This window comes from Emys orbicularis, chromosome 1 (genome assembly GCF_028017835.1).
Source record: "Emys orbicularis isolate rEmyOrb1 chromosome 1, rEmyOrb1.hap1, whole genome shotgun sequence".
NCBI lineage: Eukaryota > Metazoa > Chordata > Testudines > Emydidae > Emys > Emys orbicularis.
In genome coordinates, this window is record NC_088683.1 from 356,594,300 (window position 1) to 356,612,089 (window position 17,790).

The 17,790-nt window shown below is 46.6% G+C and overlaps 1 protein-coding gene across 1 annotated transcript in view; it reads right to left on the minus strand.

The window, feature by feature from the left end:
• Positions 1 to 17,790, minus strand: part of GDPD5 (glycerophosphodiester phosphodiesterase domain containing 5) — a 205,520-nt gene that overhangs the window by 18,160 nt on the left and 169,570 nt on the right. The window contains exons 9-12 of the mRNA XM_065422704.1: positions 15,667 to 15,817; positions 11,804 to 12,022; positions 9,154 to 9,311; positions 4,136 to 4,283 (exon numbers count right to left, since the gene is read on the minus strand). Of these exons, the coding sequence (XP_065278776.1) occupies positions 4,136 to 4,283; positions 9,154 to 9,311; positions 11,804 to 12,022; positions 15,667 to 15,817 (676 nt within the window). The remainder of the gene's footprint in view (positions 1 to 4,135; positions 4,284 to 9,153; positions 9,312 to 11,803; positions 12,023 to 15,666; positions 15,818 to 17,790) is intronic.

The following is a 17,790-nucleotide window of genomic DNA, read 5'->3' on the forward strand; positions in this document are numbered from 1 at the left end:
GTGAAGAAATACTTCCTTGTGTTTGTTTTAAACGCAGCCTATTAATTTCGTTGGGTGACCCCGGGTTCATGTATTATGTGAAGGGGTAAATAACACTTCCCTATTCACTTTCTCCACACCAGTTATGATTTTATAGATCTCTATCATATCCCCTGTTGGGGCTTGTCTACACTACCAGGACAGGGATGGTGTCCCTAGCTTCTGTTTGCCAGAAGCTGGGAATTGATGACAGGGGATGGATCACTTGATGATTACCTGTTCTGTTCATTCCCTCTGAAGCACCTGGCATTGGCCACTGTCAGAAGACAGGATACTGGGCTAGATGGACCTTTGGTCTGACCCAGTATGGCCATTCTTATGTTATGTTCTTATGCTCTTACCACTTAAGTTGATGTAAGTTATGCCATTCAGGGGTGTGAAAAAAACGTCCCCCTGAGCAACATAACTTACGTCGACTTAATGTAGTATCTACATTGCACTATGTCAGCAGGAGACGTTCTCCCACCGACATAGCTTCCACCTCTCACTGAGATGGATTAATTACGTCGATGCACCAAATCAGATGCCGCTACATTGATCACAACTGTGCCGATTTAGTGCGGTAGTGAAGACAAGCCCCAAGTCTTCTCTTGTTAAAGCTAAACTGTCCCAGTCTTTTTAGTCTCTCCTCATGTCGAAGCTGTTCCATACCCCTACTCATTTTTGTTGCCTTTCTCTGTACCTTTTCCAATTCTAATGTAACTTTTTTGAGATGGGGTGACCGGAACTGCAGGCAGTATTCAAGGGGTGGGCGTACCATGGATTTATATAGTGGTATTATGATATTTTCTGTCCTGTTATCTATCCCTTTCCTAATGGTTCCTAACCTTGTTTGTTTTTTGATTACTGCTGCACACTGAGCGAATGTTTTCAGAGAACTATCCAGGATGATCCCAAGATCATTTTCTTGAGTGGTAACAGCTAATTAAACTCCATCATTTCATATGTGTAACTGGGATTATGTTTTCCTATGTACATTACTTTGCATTTATCAACATTGAATTTCATCTGCCAGTTTGTTGCTCAGTGATGCAATTTTGTGAGATTCTTTTGTAACTCTTCACAGTCAGCTTTGGACTTAACTACACCTCTACCTCAATATAATGCTGTCCTCGGGAGCCAAGAAATCTTACCACGTTATAGGTGAAACCGCGTTATATCGAACTTGCTTTGATCCACCGGAGTGCGCAGCCCCACCCCCAGAGCACTGCTTTACCGCATTATATCCGAATTTGTGTTATATCGGGTTGCATTATATCAGGGTAGAGGTGTATCTTGAATAGCTTTGTATCATCTGCAGACTTTGCCACCTCACTGCTTATCCCTTTTTCCAGATCATTTATGAATATGTTGAACAACACTGGACTCAGTACAGCTCGCTGGGGGACACCACTATTTAACTCTCTCCACTGTGAAAATTGACCATTTATTCCTAACCTTCGTTTCCTGCCTTTTAACCAGTTAGTGATCCATGAGAGGATCTTCCTTCTTATCCCATGACTGCCTACTTTGCTTACAAGCCACTGGTAAGAGACCTTGTCAAAGGCTTTCTGAAAGTCCAAGTACACGACATCTACTGGATCATCTTTGTCCACATATTTGTTGACCCCCCTGAAAGAATTATAATAGATTGGTGAGGCATGATTTCCCTTTACAGAAGCTGTGTTGACTCTTCCAACGTATTGTGTTCATGTAGGTGTCTGATAATTCTGTTTTTTACTATAGTTTCAACCAATTTGCCTGGTTGTGAAGTTAGGCCTACTGGCCTGTAATTGCCAAGATTGTCTCTGGAGCCTTTTTAAAAAAAAATCACCATCACATTAGCTATCCTCCAGTCATCTGGTACAGGGGCTGATTTCAGTGATAGGTTACATATCACAGTTAGTAGGTCTGCAGTTTCATATTTGAGTTCCTTCAGAACTCTTGGGGGAATACCATCTGGCCCTGGTGACTTATTACTGTTTCCAATTTGTTGAAAAGCCTCCTCTATTAACACGTCAATCTGGGTCAGTTCTTCAGATTTGTCACCTAAAGAATGACTCAGATGTGGGAATCCCCCTGGCATCCTCTGCAGTGAAGACTGATGCAAATAATTCATTTAGCTTCTCTGAAACGGCCTTGTCTTCTTTGAGTGCTCCTTCAGTACCCCGATCATCCAGTGGCCCCACTGACTGTTTGACAGGCTTCCTGCTTTCTGATGTACTTTACAAAAAATTGGCTGTTTGTTTTTGTGTCTTTTTTCCTTAATTGCTCTTCAAATTCTTTTTCATCCTGCCTAATTATACTTTCACACTTGCCAGAGTATTTTCCTTAGTAGGATTTGACTTCAAATTTTTAAACTATGTCTGATCTCCAACTGCTTCTTTTACTCCATTGTGTAGCCAGGGTGACATTTTTTTGGTCCTCATACTGTTTTTTTTGTTTGTTTTTTTTATTTAGAGGCTCAAGCTATGTATACCCCTATTACAGTGTTTTTAAAAAGTTGCCCTGCAGCTTGCAGGCGTTTTACTCTTGTTGCTGTTCTTTTTAATGTCTATTTAACTAGCCTCCTCAATTTGCATAGTTTCCCTTTTTGAAGCTATATACTGGTGTGGAGGGTTTCTTTGGGATCCCTATCCCCATGTTATATTTACTTATATTATGGTCATTATTACAGAGTTCAGCTACATTCACCTCTTGGACCAGATCCTGTGTGCCTCTTAAGACTAAATCAGTAATTGCCCTCACCTTGTTTGTTCCAGGACTAGTTAGTCCAAGAACAGCTCCAAGATCGAGCTGCAGATAGTGTCCAAGACATTGCAGTGTCATGGATTCATGGAGCAGGATCAGAAAGGGCTTTTGGGTCAGTACTAGATAATCTCCATCCCTGCAATGGTGCATGAGACTTCATTTTTTAAAGAAACCCCCACCCCTCTGAATATTTAACTGTCTTGACTTGCTTTGAGAATCCCTAGACACGGCAACCTCACATCATTTCAGTTTCATGTTAGCTTTCTCAAGCTTCAAAGATCCAAATAAATGGAAATGGAAATTTTTGATGGTCCATTGTCTGCTCAGTGGCCGACAGGGCCAGTCTTCATTATCTAATCCCCCCCAAGCAGTGGAGGGATAATCACAGGCAGGAGTCGATTATATTGGTGAGGAGGCAGCAAAAATGAGATTTGCAATCTGCCCTGAAATGCTGAAGCTGACTCAGCTTGTTGAAAGTTTCAGCCCTTTCTGAGCGTGCTCGCTATTGCTGGAACTGTGACAGCTGCTACAATGGACGGTCCCTTCCCAGCACGCCCCCACCAGTTGCTCTAGGAACACATGGGGGGCAGGGATTGCACAACATAGTCTCCACAACCCCTACCGCCCTGCTCTAGCTGTCCATAAGGAGACAGGGCCAAGCTGGTGTTGCAGGGAGTCCTGGAGCCACTGCCACCCATCTCTCCCCTGACTGGTGCCTGCCCACCCACGGCTGGAAAGCTGGAACTATGTGAGGGACCAGAGCTCTGCTCCCCATCCACCAGCTCTGTCACTCCTACCACCAGCTGAGGAGACCTGCCCACCTCAGGAACCAAAGGGAACCCATTCCCCAACTGACCACCCAGCTCATCTGAAGAGGGGATCCACTTTCCACGTAACATCCCATAGACAGACTTAGGGAAAACCCACCCCTGCCACCATCACCACCACTGCTGCTGCTGCTGCTAGGAACAGCTGCCAGATAGGGGTGCCACCTAGGGGTACCTCAATGTGGTATTGGTGAGAGGGAGCATGGTGTGTTGAAGGGTACTAAGCCAGGGGGGCATGGAGTGGAAGAACTGACTGATTTGAATAGGAGAAGACTATGAAGACAGAGTTTTGCTGAGGGAAGAGGGAAAAGTATCCAACCCAGGGAATCTTGTAGGTCTGGGACGGAACATTTTTGAAGGAGTCTCTCATTAAAATTTTGGTAGCATGCTGCTCAAAATACCCCTCTAATGAATGTATGGCTTCTACAGGCCAGAGCTGCCTCGAACACACCCAGAAAGCTGTCCCTGTTTTTTAAAGAGATCACCGTGGAGGTGGATCTTATGTACCATATGGATATTTCACATGTGGTCTTGCTTACCATTAGCCAAACGGGAAAAGGCACCTTGCTAAGGATTTGTGAGCTATCAGACGTGACAGACTGAACGCCAGCACACCAGAGGATAGAGAACAGCCATGGTTCATTCACAACGTAGAGATTAACGCTCAGGTTCGCGGCGTTGTATTCCCTGCCGAGAAAGATAATGGAGCGGAAGGTTAGTATCTCTGTAAGTACAGCATACAGAAGACACAAAATACTATGTCCTATGCATGGGTGATTCACGTGAAATAAATACAAAGGGAGATTTGAGTCATCTGACAAAACAGCATGCTTTTTAATATTGGCCAGATTGGAAATTTGGTGAAGTAGGTCAATTGGAAATGCAAGATCTCATCTGGCCTTAAAACCTATTAAACCACTATTTTAATCTTAAAAGCTTTATTCACTCACCAGAGCAGATTCTGGCTTAGATATACATAATTCTCTCACCCCACATGGTGGTATGCCGGACACATTTTTAAAAAGAGTTCCTAATTAGGGTGATGTAAAATTAACAGCCATCGCAGATGCCTATAATACTGAAAGGGCAAGTCACTGAATTAAACTGGAGACCGATGTAAGAGTCAGTCATACTCTTACTCTTCTGCCCGGGTCCAGACATAGATTTATGGGGCTCTTGTTGGCTAACAAAAGAGGTCTCAAGGCTTCTGAATGCTTGAATTCATTTTTCAAGGGTTTTGCTCCAGAGGCCAGAACACAAGACTGGGAGACAAGAACTCTCGAGTTGCAATGCAGATATTGATCCTGTCTGTGGCCCTGGGTAAGTCACTCTGCTGCAGTTTCCCTATCTGACTGTGATGATTCATTAACACTTGCCAAGTACTTTGAAGATGGTCAACGCTATATGTAATTATGGAGGTAGCACCAGGCTGTTAATACGATCTGATTATACTGAATGCTGGGTGAAGCTATACACTCTTGAAAGCAATGCTGGTTGTGCTGAGTAAGCACTGCATATACAGTAGTTAGGACATTTATTTTGGGGTAAAAGATGGCATTTCATCAGGGTTTATTCAATCCGTGTGGTTGGTAGCTCCCCAGTTAATGAGTCTGTTGTTGGACTGTGGCAATGTCCCTTTGAACCCTATGGTTGAACCCTTCAGTTTGCCAACATGGCAGGTTTGGTTCTTGAGGCTGCTGAGCACACAGAACGGAGCCGGGATAATTAGAACAAATCACCACACAATTGCCGGGTGGGCGTCCCTTCGCCATAACTCTCCAAGAGCCGGACAATGAATGGAAAGGAGAAAGGGTGGGCAAGGCTTTGTTCTACCCAGACCACCAGGGGCTACTATGCAATCATAAGATTGCTCCTTGTAGCACTTGGGCAGAGCTGGTTTCTCTAGCTCCGTAACGTATGTAACGTGGCCTGGTTTTGTTTTCAGCAGCGGCAGCGAGCTTTTATTAACCACATTCAGAATACTAGCTGCTCTGTGCAAACATGGTGTGTGTAGCAGAAAAAGAGGATTCAGTTTGAGTTTAACACAGCGGTTGCCATTACAGGGTCAATTCTTTAGTAGAAGGAATCTGACAATTAAAAAAGGGGACTGGTGCATTTGGGCCAAAATTGATGTGGATTGAAAAGGGTGTATTTATTTCTACTACAGCAGCGTCAAGAGGGTCCAACTGTGCTAGGCGCTGTATGTACGCTGGAGGAACTTAATGTAAATGGACAAGACAAAGGGTGGGAGGAGAAACAGAGGCACAGAGAGGGGAAGTGACTTGCCCAAGGTCACACAGCAAGTCAGTGGCAGAGCTGGGAATAGAACCCAGGTCTCTAAACACCCTATCACTGGACCTCTCTGCCTCTCCTTCAGTGAAAGATACAGGGCATATTTTGCCTTCATTCCTTCCCCATCCCTTTGGCACAGTGTTGGTCTTCGAGGCAGGGCCTGGATCGATCTACACGTCTGGACAGCTCCCCCTGACGCAGCGCAGCTCCGCCCTGGTTCTCAGTGGCAGCCTGCACTGCAGTAGCACAATTTGGCCCTTAGTCATTTCACATCCGTGTGTTGTGAACTCTGTTTTTCAAAAAACAGCATCGGTTACAATGTGATACACAGCACTTCAGTCATCAGTCCTTATCCACACAACAGGACCTACTTTCCTTTCTAGCTCTAAAATATTATCTCCTCTCCCAAACCATTTGATTTCTGTAGGTTTTCTTAAGGACCAAGTCAAGCTTGGCAAGCAGTAAATCCTAAAAATTAACAAGGCCGCCTAGCTGCAAAACATCCCTTATCTGTTTAACTTTAGCTGCTGAGGTCATTTTGATTCACACCCTATGAAATTCAAACGCCACATACTACCGAGAAGAAACACGGCATTGGCTAATTAAAGATGAGACGAGGCTGATTTAAATAGGGTCATTAAAAGACTTGCGTTCAAATTTATCGGCACAAAGTAATGTCTGAAAGAACTCAGGACCTTGGCCTAAATCAGAGGTTCACAGCAGCAGCAGCTCTGGAGTAGATGAATGAGACGCAAAGGGCAGTTGCTAATCGGGTTGAAAAACTGGCTGGACGTGCTTTGTACGAGATGCCTAAACTTCCTCTGAAGACTATACTGGAATGAGAATCAGATGATTAATATTTTGATTTCTAAAAGGCTCCCTTAATGTCGTCACACACTAGACTCCATGTAAAAAGCTATTAAGATTAGCCACTCTCTCCTCCTGCTTCCATGACCCTCGCTTGGAAATGGACCATAATATAAATCTCTTCTCCCACAGTATCTTTGGCAAACGTACTAGTGTGGCACAGGTATTTAAACTACACAACCCCCTTTACTGTCCAAGGAGTCAGATCCAGGGCTGCCCTCAGTCTAGATTTTCACGCAATGTCCCAGTTTGAATCGGACTGTCCCATGTCTTGGGATCTCATTGTAAATAACTAAAAAGGTATCCGGAAAGATCTTTGATAGCCATGCAACCAGCGGTGCTGCTGCACCCCCCCCCCCCCAGCTTGGAGTAGTAAAAACAAACACCAAATACATGGTTTCCATCATAGCCCCCCCCCCCCCCCCTGTACAAATTGTTCCAGCACCCCTACCGGCAACACCATCAAAATGTCGCGGCGCTGTGAGATCAAGGTCTCCACACCAGCAAGGGATGCCTGTCCTAGAGGAGAACATTTTAACATGAGGCATCCAGGCTGTTTCCCCTTTACCATGCTGATAATTAGCAGGTCATAAAACTTTTATAAAGAAACCTCTTTCACGACCACTAGGTGCTGGTGGCAAAGCTTTAACGCAGAAGCAATAACGTAATACATTTTATTCCCTAATACACAGCAGGAGAGAGGGATTCTGTTGAGAAGCCTTTAAAGGCCCAGCTCAGCCGCCTCACTGCTCCCTCAGGAGATTAACCCTGTAAACCCTTCTAAACTGGCCGGTTCCCAGAAGATAATACCTGAAAACTGCCCAGAAAGGTCAATCCCTAGGTGGCTCTGCTGGGGACACTTGGTCTGGGGACTGAGGAAGGTTTCCTGCAGTGGGTTGGCTAGATTACCAGTGGCCAGGGTCAGGGGGTGGAAAAGCACGTTGGAGTAAAGGGAGAGAGACTGAGGAGGAGCTTCGTCTGAGTCTTCAGCCCTTCAGCACTGCAAGGGTTCAGTCCATTGTCTCGTGACTGACAAAAGTATTCAAGACGATAACTGTGTTTTTGTGGTGGGGTGGCGGGGAGAGAGAGGCTTCTATATACACTAATACTAACTAACTCTTTTACAGCACTTTTCATCATAGATCTCAAAGCACTTTACAAAGGCGGTCAGGATCACTAGCTCCGTTTTACAGATGGGGAAACTGAGGCACAGACAGGCGACATGACTTGCCCAAAGACAGAGAGCAGACCAGTGGCACACAGGGGAACAGAGCCCATGTCTCCTGAGTCCCAGTCTCTAGCCACTAGGCCACACTGCCTAGGGGATGAGCTCTGTTTCAGCTACGGCCCTGCTTGCCAGTGCCCCTCTCTGCCCCACTCGGACACAACCGCAGCACGAACCAGCGCTATGGAACATCGGAAGAGAACTGTGACAGGTTTATGGCTTGAGAGTCTGCCCTGCACCTGGGTGTCACTGCATACAATGCCTGCGGGAAGTTCTCAGCATCTCGCTCAGAACGGAGCCTCCTTTTGCCTCTTTCCCTTGATGGTAGCTCAACCTCGGTTTGCTCGGTGACCCGTTGATTCATGGGTTACTCAGGAAATTATTCACAAGAAATCACAATCCCATTAACTGCTTTTCTTGTACTTTCAGCCTGGCCTATGTCTTACTCTCCTTTGCCTGAGGTAGCTGTGAAAACAGGGCTGACAAATTCCAGGGGGCTCTGGTAGGAGACACTAAGGCCCTCCCATCATCAAGTGGCAACAGGACACTGCTGCGTGCGCATTGCCATGTGATGCCAGGAGGCTGAGAAAAGGAGGCCTGTGCGTCATTCACTCCTGCCTGCCAATAGGACAGGCGAACCCAGCTGAGTGCAGGTTTCTCACTCAATAGGAACAGACAGAGCGGACGAGAAGGACGTCACACCATTCTGCAGTCCCTTTACCTCACTTGGTCTTCCACTCCCAGCACCCATAGCTGAGGGGGAGTTTCCTGCTGTCTCCCATGGCCCAGCAGATACGATGGGCCCATTCAAGGGGAAAATGGAGTCTGTCCTTGGTTGAAGTGATGTTGCCACTATAGATTCTCCGCCCCCAGACCCGCTGGACAGCCAGCGATGTGCCCTGTTAAGTGGGAGCAGTTCTTTGTTGCGGAAGGACAGCAGCTGCCTGGAAACCGGTAGGCCAACGACCAGCAGATTCCAAGGCCAGAAGGGACCACCAGATTCTGTGGGTTTAGTGCTGGGTCCCGGTTCCTGGCTTGACCACAGCTTGAGGGCACAGCAGGCCTCAATGGGAAGGGGCGAGGGAGCGGCTATATACTCTGGTTTTGCAAAATGCACACAGCACACGCACAGAGCAAGTGCAAATTCACACCAATGAATGCTGAGGCCCGCACCTGATGTCCTCACTGGTGACCTTAGTGTACCGCAGGTTCAGCTGTTTGATGCCTTTGTCTCTCAAGCGCTCCGCGTCTGCTTTGAGGTCAGAAGTCTGCTGGAAACCTGGTGCAATTTGCCTCACCAGCTGCCGCTCCGTGTTGGGCAGCCACATCACCTGGAGATACAGAGAGACAGTCAATAAATTGAGCCATTCTGATTAAAGAGGTGATTCTCAAAGACAGAAACCTGTTTGCAGCTGGGAAAGCGTTAGGAATCCGGGCTCTGAGCAGTTTGGAGTACAGAGAAGCGGGAAGGACAGCCAAGCTAGAGAGATTGCACTAATGCTATAATCAGCTTAAAGGGGCTTAAAGCCTCACACGTCTTTACTTGACTGCATTTTGAATGCGGGGCTGACACGGTGCGGTCTTGGCACCAGACTTTCATCTCGAGACACACGGGTTTAAATTTCTAACCCAGAGGACAAGGGATAAAGAATTGGAAGGTCTCATGCTAAGATACACTTTGCGCCCATCAAAACATCCAGTTCAGCAGAAGGACCCATGGAAAGGATACCAAGCAGGCTCTGGCAGAGCTGGGTAGGAAAAGCTTTCCACCAACTGCCCAAATTATGCCCGGCTCAAACTAGCATTATCCAGTCTTCACTTCCATCAGCACTAAATCCGTTCAAACCTTGCAATTTTTAGCACTTCCCGCTCCGATTTCAAAGCGCTGTACACACATTAGCTTAATCAATTAACAATAATAGGGTCTACCCCAGTCACAAGGTCTGGGCTCAACGCAGGAATTACTGGGTGAAAATCTTTGGCGCTATGCAGGTCAGACCAGATGATCAAAGTGGTCCCTTCTGGCCTTAAATTCTACTAATCTATGAAGAATAACTAATCAGTGCTCACCTAATAATGCACCAGAACAGCTTAAAGCAGGGGATGCACATTTTCTGCCAGCTAGGCTGGGATTCTGGAGCAAAGGAGTTCAGTTCATACAACTAGGCAGAGTGCATCAAAATGGATTTTGTTCTCACTGCCAAGGGCTTGTATTTTAATAATTATTCTGCTCACCTCTTTGCATTAGCTCGCCCACACAATTGCAAAGAGGGGAACACGATTCCCCTTGTGGCGAAATGAGCTCCAGGAAAGCTGACAGAGATTCAAACAGGCTCACAAAATAAATATCTGGTGGTGTGGCCTCACGGTTAATTGAAACTCGGGTGGCAGCGGTAGTCATTAGAAAGACAGATGCAAGCTAAAAATGGATCCTTCCCCCAAGCTAATCATTTCATAAGTGTGATTGCTAAACATTTCCATTTTTCTCTGCATACATATGTATTATTCACCTAATTGGAAAGTCTGAAATATTTCACAGTCACAAGATGTGCAGCTGCTTAGCACATCAGCATGTTTGACTAAGCTACTTTCAACCATTTAAAATCAGAAGGGAAGGAGGGGGAAATCTCAGATGTTTCCCATTTTGGCTGGGCTGAGCAGATGTCACATTTCAAGAGTTGCCACAGTGCCCCAAGGTTTGAACCTGGGAAATGGGAATCTTCGCTCTGTAGTAGCTCCTGCCACTTCCAGCTTCTCCAACCCTGAAAGAATCGTTGCTTAAAGAAAGAGAGTGGGTGCTGGGGGCTCATGCAGCTAACAGGGTTTCCTAGGGGCTGGGAAAAGGCTGCAGGTTAAGCAGCTGGAGTGAGCGAGCGAGCAAGCAGGACCCTCCGGAGCCCTGGGGAGAAGCAAAGGCAGATGAACAGCCGCTTCTTGGGACAGACCAGGTGTGGATGCCTGCGTTCATGTTTGTTCCTATTTCTGTTCAGGGAAACAGGACCACAAGTATGTTCTGTAAATAAACAGATCACACTAAGATACCCGGACTCTACATCACGAATTTCTCATCCAAACCAAAACCACCACCCTGCAAGGTGCCGGATTTTGGGAATTATCTGGCCAAAGGGGCAACAATTCCTTGAAAGGTGGGAAGAGGCAGGAACTGATGGGGGCTTGCTGTAGAGGGAGGCTTCCCTTCGCTTTTCTACTGAAACCTGGCTCTGAGGATTAGCTGGACACACAGGAAGGAGCTGTCTTGTGCTAGACGAGTCTCACTTGCTCCTGCTGCCGGGCACAAAGGGAAGTGCGTTAGCGCAGCCACTCACATGAAGAGGTCTGCGATTGCCTCTGCATCCAAACCCCCCGGTGGCAGGACCTAGCACCATTCAGCCTCACAGAACATTGGGGTCAAGCTGTGACGAGGCCTCCTGATACCGTACTGCCTGCATCCTGATTTCCCTGTGTGAGCCCCAGCAGATTGTGTACTCTGGGGCAGCCCAAATCCTGGCGCCCCCCCAAACAGCACCCACATTGCAAGAGAGCAGTGCAAGCGAATGAAGAGTGAGGCTTTCTGGGATCGGAACACCCCAGACCACTGTGGGTTAGTGGGTGGACAATATCATCGGGAAGTGGGCAGCATGGTTTCACCACGGCTAAGCACAGAGGAGGTCAAAAGCCTCTACGGCAGGAGAAGGAAAACTGGCCAGAAATCAGTTTTCTGCCTGGAACCCTGATTTCTCCAGTTACTAAAGCAACTGCTCTTCCTCTGAGCTTGAAAGAGCCAGCCCACGAGCCTCTGTCTCCAAAGTGCTGCAGGACTTACCGCCTGCTGCTGGATCCCTGACTCCAGTATGGTCTGCAGGGTAATGTTGATGTAAGTGCTGTAGTATGGATGATCTCGTGGCAGGTCCTGAAAGTTCAAGATCACTGACATGTTGTCCTTGGCGATCCGCAACATATCAGCCAGTTTACAGACCGATTGGTTTGCAGCTTCCAGGTAATCTGAACCCGAGAGGGAGCCAGCCGTCCAGAAGGGGTCACTCTGAAAACAAACAAGGGTCAGAGTTATTGCCATGCAACTGGGGTCCCTGCTGTGACAGAGGGCAGACAGAACCCATTTTCTGCCCACGTCGTGGTGGCAATAAAGTTACCTCTGGCAGCTGCCCCTGAAATCTGCCTTGTGACTAGCCAAGCTGCTAGGGAAAGTTGGCCAAGTGTTTTCCAACACAACGGTTTTTTGCCAGAAAATACTGATTCATCAAAACAGATGACTTTCCTGGGAAAGGGTCAGTTTCAATTCAACTTTAGTGAGGAAAGGTTTCTCAGGTCCAGGATGAAATTGCTGGTCAGGGAGAGAGGCAACCCAGACCTCAGAATGCCCAGTAGCCCGGTGGTTGGGGGCGTTCCTTGGGAAGGTGAGAGCCCCAGATCCAAGTCCTTGCTGTGAATCAGGCAGACAGACTCGAATCTCAGCCTCACACATCCCAGGTGAGCGCCCTGGTCCCTGGGCTGCTGGGTATTCTGTGATCTCTCTCTGTCCTCCCCTCACACTCTTGTTTTTCATGAAAAATTTCATGAGGCCTCAGTTACATCCTGGAACGGGAACCATATTTGAAATCTCAGAAATTTTCACAGAGTGGGAACCGTTTCCCACCCAGCTCTACTGATAGGTCTCGGTCCCAATAAGTAACAGTCAAGCAAAGTCTTTCAAACCAGGAGGCAGTGTGGCCCCAGCAAACAAAGCACTGAACTAGGTGCCAGGAGAGATGGCTTCTATTTTCAGTCTGACACTGACTTGCTGAACGACTTTGGGCAAATCCTCCCTGTCCCTCAGTTTTCCCATTGGAGGATATGATGCATGCCCTTACCAGGAGTACTGTGTGCAGTTCTGGTCACCCCATCTCAAAGGCTATAGCATAAATAAAAGGGGGTTGGAAATGGGTGAGGAGTACTATCAAGGGCATGAAAATACATTTGAAGAGTCTGGGAACATCTAAATTCAGCCCATTTCATAATATAGAAACAGAAAGGTGGAAACAGAAAAGTGGAAAATTCAAAACGGGTGAAGGAAATATTAATTAGCCTGTGGAACTCACTGCCACAAGATATGACTGAGGTCAAGAGTTTACTATGCTTCTATAAAGGACTGGATACTTATATGAATACAAAGAATATCCAGAGTTATAAAAGATTTATAGATTTGGTGGCCTGAAGTGACCACTGTGATTATCTAGTCTGAACTCCTGTATAACAAGGCCACAAAATTTCCCAGAATTAACTCCTATTTGAACTAGAGCAGAGCTTTTAGAAAAATATCCAATATTGATTTAAAAATTCACAGTGATGGAGGATCCACCACAAGCCTTGGTAAGTTAAAAATCTGCATCTTATTTCCAGCCATACAATCTTGTTTTACTTTTGTCTGCTAGGACTGAAGAGGCCATTATAGTAAAGATTGAAAACCCAAAAGAATTTTGGAAGAGATTTAAACCCTGCTGCTTCAGGGAATAAACCAACCTCTCGTTATTGGGGATCAAGAGGAAATTTTCCCTGGGGGCAAGTTATCCCATCATAGCCTCCTGAAGGGTTTCTTGCCCCTTCCTCTGAAGACGTTGGTACAGGTCACTGTTGGATACAGGATCCGGGGCCAGACAGACCAGTGGTCTGATCCAATCTAGTAGAATTATTGTGTTCCTCTACTTACCATCCTTTCTAAAGTGCTTTGGGACCCTTGGATGAAAAGTGCTATGCCTTGGTTTAAGACCATCTAAACATTATTATCCAACCACAAAGAGTAACGAGAAGGCAACCAGGGGAAACGCTACAAGAAAGCAGCCCTTCAGTGATAAAAACAAGCAATAGTGCTGACCCTTTAGATCAGTGGTGCCCAAACTTTTCCTGTCGCACCCCCACCCCCTTACCAATAATGGAATCTGTCTGTGCCTCCCCCCCTCCATTACTGCACAGTTGGCACAGCAGAGGCGGTTGGGTTGAAGGCGGAGCTAAGAGCAGAACTGGGGATGGGGGAGGAGCTGGGGCTGGAGCAGAAGCAGAGCTGCGGCTGGGGCAGGAGCAAGGGGCTGAGGGGAACTGTGGCTGGGGGACTGAACAAGGGGCCAAGCGGGGCTGGGGTTGGCTCGGGCCCTGCTGCACGCCCCCTGAATGTTCCTCCCCCTGCCTCCCCCAGGGGGGCAGCCCCACAGTTTGGGGACCACTGCTTTAGACATTCTTCCCATGCAGCAGGAAGTTATTTGGGTGTTTTGTTTGACACCCAAGTATGGGAACTCAACGACATTCAAAGAGAATTTACTCTGCAGGCCAAGGAACCGGACAGGCAGAATTATAAAGGGAGTCCATAATCGGTTGCAGCACTATAGTGACTCTGCCAGATGGATGTTGTGGCAGAGGAAATGCTAGATGCCACTATCAACAAGTCACTTCAGACAGATCCAGATCTGCCAGTCCCCAATATACTGTGCAGTCTGGAGAGGTTCCTTATCTGACAGTGCAGAGGAGCTGGGATATATTCATTAAATCTGAGTGTCACCTGCCATTCAACCTCCATGTCATCTCTATTGCACTCAGCCGAGAGTGAATCTGCCGTCAGCCCTGAGCTTTATAAGGGAAGAAATGGTATTTGATAAAAAATGGAGACCTTTTCTGCTCAGAATCCATTCACCCCACCATATGATTTACATGTTAATCCGCACACAGGAGGCATGGTAAGGGTTATTAAAAGCGAAATAAAGAGGAGGCATATTGCTGTTGGACTGGCAAATTGCATTGAGGCTTTTAAAAACATTAGAACACTACAGGGTTTTTGCAACATCCCACTGATGTGCAGAGAGAAAGCAGGATACAACCATAAGTTCTCATCTTCGAGAGGCTGAAGAAGAGCCTCACAATCAGGAGTATTTTAGCAAGCAAGGACAAGTGCAATATTCTCTGTAAGGAGCTGATTCAATATAAACACATCTCTTCTTTGCCTCTGCCTAACATGAGGATGGAGGACGCTTTTGACTGATGTGGAGTAACTCTGGAGGGTCTGCTGGGAGAACTCACGGCAGTAACAATAAGGAATAATGCTTAATACTTTCATGTCCTATTTTCTTCATCTCTAAAATGGGGACCTGAGAAACAGTGCAAATGGCTTGCCCATGTTTTCGAGCAGCTTTAGAAGCCATGTCTCTTTACTCTTAGTCCATTGCCCTATCAACCGGCCACCAGCTCCCAGCAGATGCAAATGCAAAATTCAATGTTTGTGCACACAAGTCAGAGGTTCAGGACGTGCAAACACAGACCAACGTTTGGGCATTCCGTTTTAGAACCGCGGCGGGGGCTTCTGGAAGATTCCTTCATTTGGCAGGCTGGAACTGGCTACGGTGCTGCGCTAAACAATCAAAATGGCACAGCTAAGTTACTTGGTGCCATCCGATGAGAGGGGGCAGAGTTGAATGGGGTTCACAGAGCAGCATAGGGGAAGCCTGGCTTGGTCTATTCACCCTTCATTAAACCCTTTTACTGAGGGGACGGCAGCACTCTCATCCACCTGACAGGGTCTGTGGTGTGAACTTTCAACCAATGTCCTGACTTTAGATACAGGGTACACAGCATTCCCCTCTCTCCTCCCCCCCCCGCCCCCCCCAGATGCTAGGGACCCTATCTTCAGTACATGATCGCACGCACTCTCAGGAACCATTCTCCAGCATTAAGACTCTCCAGGTCAGTCCAGTTGAACATGTAAGAATGCTTGTCGGCCAGCTCTGGAAACACTTCCTCCACGTTAGTTGTCCTCCTGAGCGTCTTATCGTGCATAAGGAATGGCACCCCATCATAGCTGCAAAGCAAACAAGCATCTCCGTTAACCTGTGGCTATTCGCTAGCACGTACACCATATTAGAGCAGAACAGTTGGTGTCTGCTCCACCCTCTCTCCAGCTTTTCAGACCGGGGTTAAAATGCGGTCAAGATGTCAATTATTTTTGCAGGCCCTTAATGTTCTTGATTCATTTACAAAGCTACACACATAGGAGAAAAATCCCTAAAATGCATTGCAGATGCTTTCATCCGTTTCAAGGTTTTCACAGCTCCACTCTTAACTTAGAGTTTCTCTTAGGATTTGGTAAACTAACTTGAATAAGAACAGAACTCCCCACCTGAGTGATTGCCAAAAAACTCACCCCGTTCTCCTGAGGCCCCAAAACCACTGAAAATTAATTATGAATCCTGTTAATTTTGTTTTATCATGGGAGGCCCTTTATACACGTGTAAAGCAAATAATGCCTGCCCTGAAAGTCTTACAACCTAAAAATTAGACAAACGATAAAATTTTCAAAAGCACATGAGTTACTTAGGACCTCAATTTCCCCATGTAGGACCCTCAAGTCCCACAGAATTTCAATAAGGTTTAGACTATTAAGTGCCTAATGCATCGTCTGTACCGGTGGTGACTGTGTGTAGGGTACGTGTAGAACACGCTGCAGTGAAAAGTCTCTGGCATGGGCGATGTAGCGAGGAAAGGTTCCAGCAGCAGGGAGCTGCCTCCTCACTGCCAGAGCCTTTCCCTGCAGCTTGAGTGGGTAGACAGTCTTGTAGAAGGTTCTGCCACGTCTTTAGTCTACTCGCATAAGCCTTGTCTCGGCTATTTAAACTCACGCTGGGGGGCGTGCCGTGGGTGTATTCTACATGCCGCCCTAAGTGTAGACATAACCTAAGTCACTTTTGAAAATGGTATTTAGTATCCTGAGTTACCTAGGCACTTTTGAAAACGTCACCTCACAAGTAACGAATGACAGCAACAGTGCAGTGGGAATGGAGGACAAAGGTTACTGAAGAAGAGTTATCCAGTTACTCGGGTTTAGTTACAGGCGTTTTTTGGTGGTTCATTTTTCATTTTGACCTGCTTTTGCACTTCTGGGACTTGGTCGGGGCAGGAAGCACACAAATATCGCAAGAGGCACAGTGCTTGTGTTATTTACAAGCCAGTCGGAAGCAGAAGATGCTGGGGTATCTCACAAGAGAGCCTATCTTCACGAGATTCCCAGCCCAACTGCGCAAAAAGTTCTGATAAACATCCAAAGCAAACATGAAATCCAGAGTAGCCTTTTGAGATTCACCTTGCCCTAAACGGTCCAACTAGTACTACTCAGCAGCTCTCTAAACATGAGCTGGCTAAATTTCACAATGCCCCAGTGACGTACAGAAGCAGTATTCCCATTTCACAGATGGGAAAACTAGGAAGGGGATTAGGAGACTTGCCCCAGACCATAGATGGAGGTAGTGTTGGGGCTAGGATGAGCACTCTGGTTCTTAATCCTGTGGTCACATTACGCCTGCCTGTCTCTCATTACATTATGAACTTTTTCAAAAAGAGAACTAACCATGGCTTTAAACCTGAACTTAGTGAACAATTTTGTTGCAGATGTGGGAGCCAGAAAAGGATCCCTTGTTGTCCATAGCTGTACTGGCTCTGCAGTGCTAAAACTGGAGTAATAAAGGTCCATATTTTGGTCAGGAAAACCAGATATACTTGTAATGCAGACCAGGCAGCAGATTAGCTGAGCTAAAAAGTTGTTATTTTTATTTAAATGCTTTTCTGACCATAACCACACACACATTTCCTCTGAAGATATGGGTTAACCTAGAGAGGTGTGCTAGATTCAGAGTAAAATATATTAAAGGCAGCATCCATACAAGCAGCTGCAGAGGAGGGGGCAGATACCATGAACAGAATTTTGCCCCATGAAGTAAAATAGCCGCATCTATGTACTGCCTATGGGCCCCACCCAGATGTTTAACAAACACTTCAAAG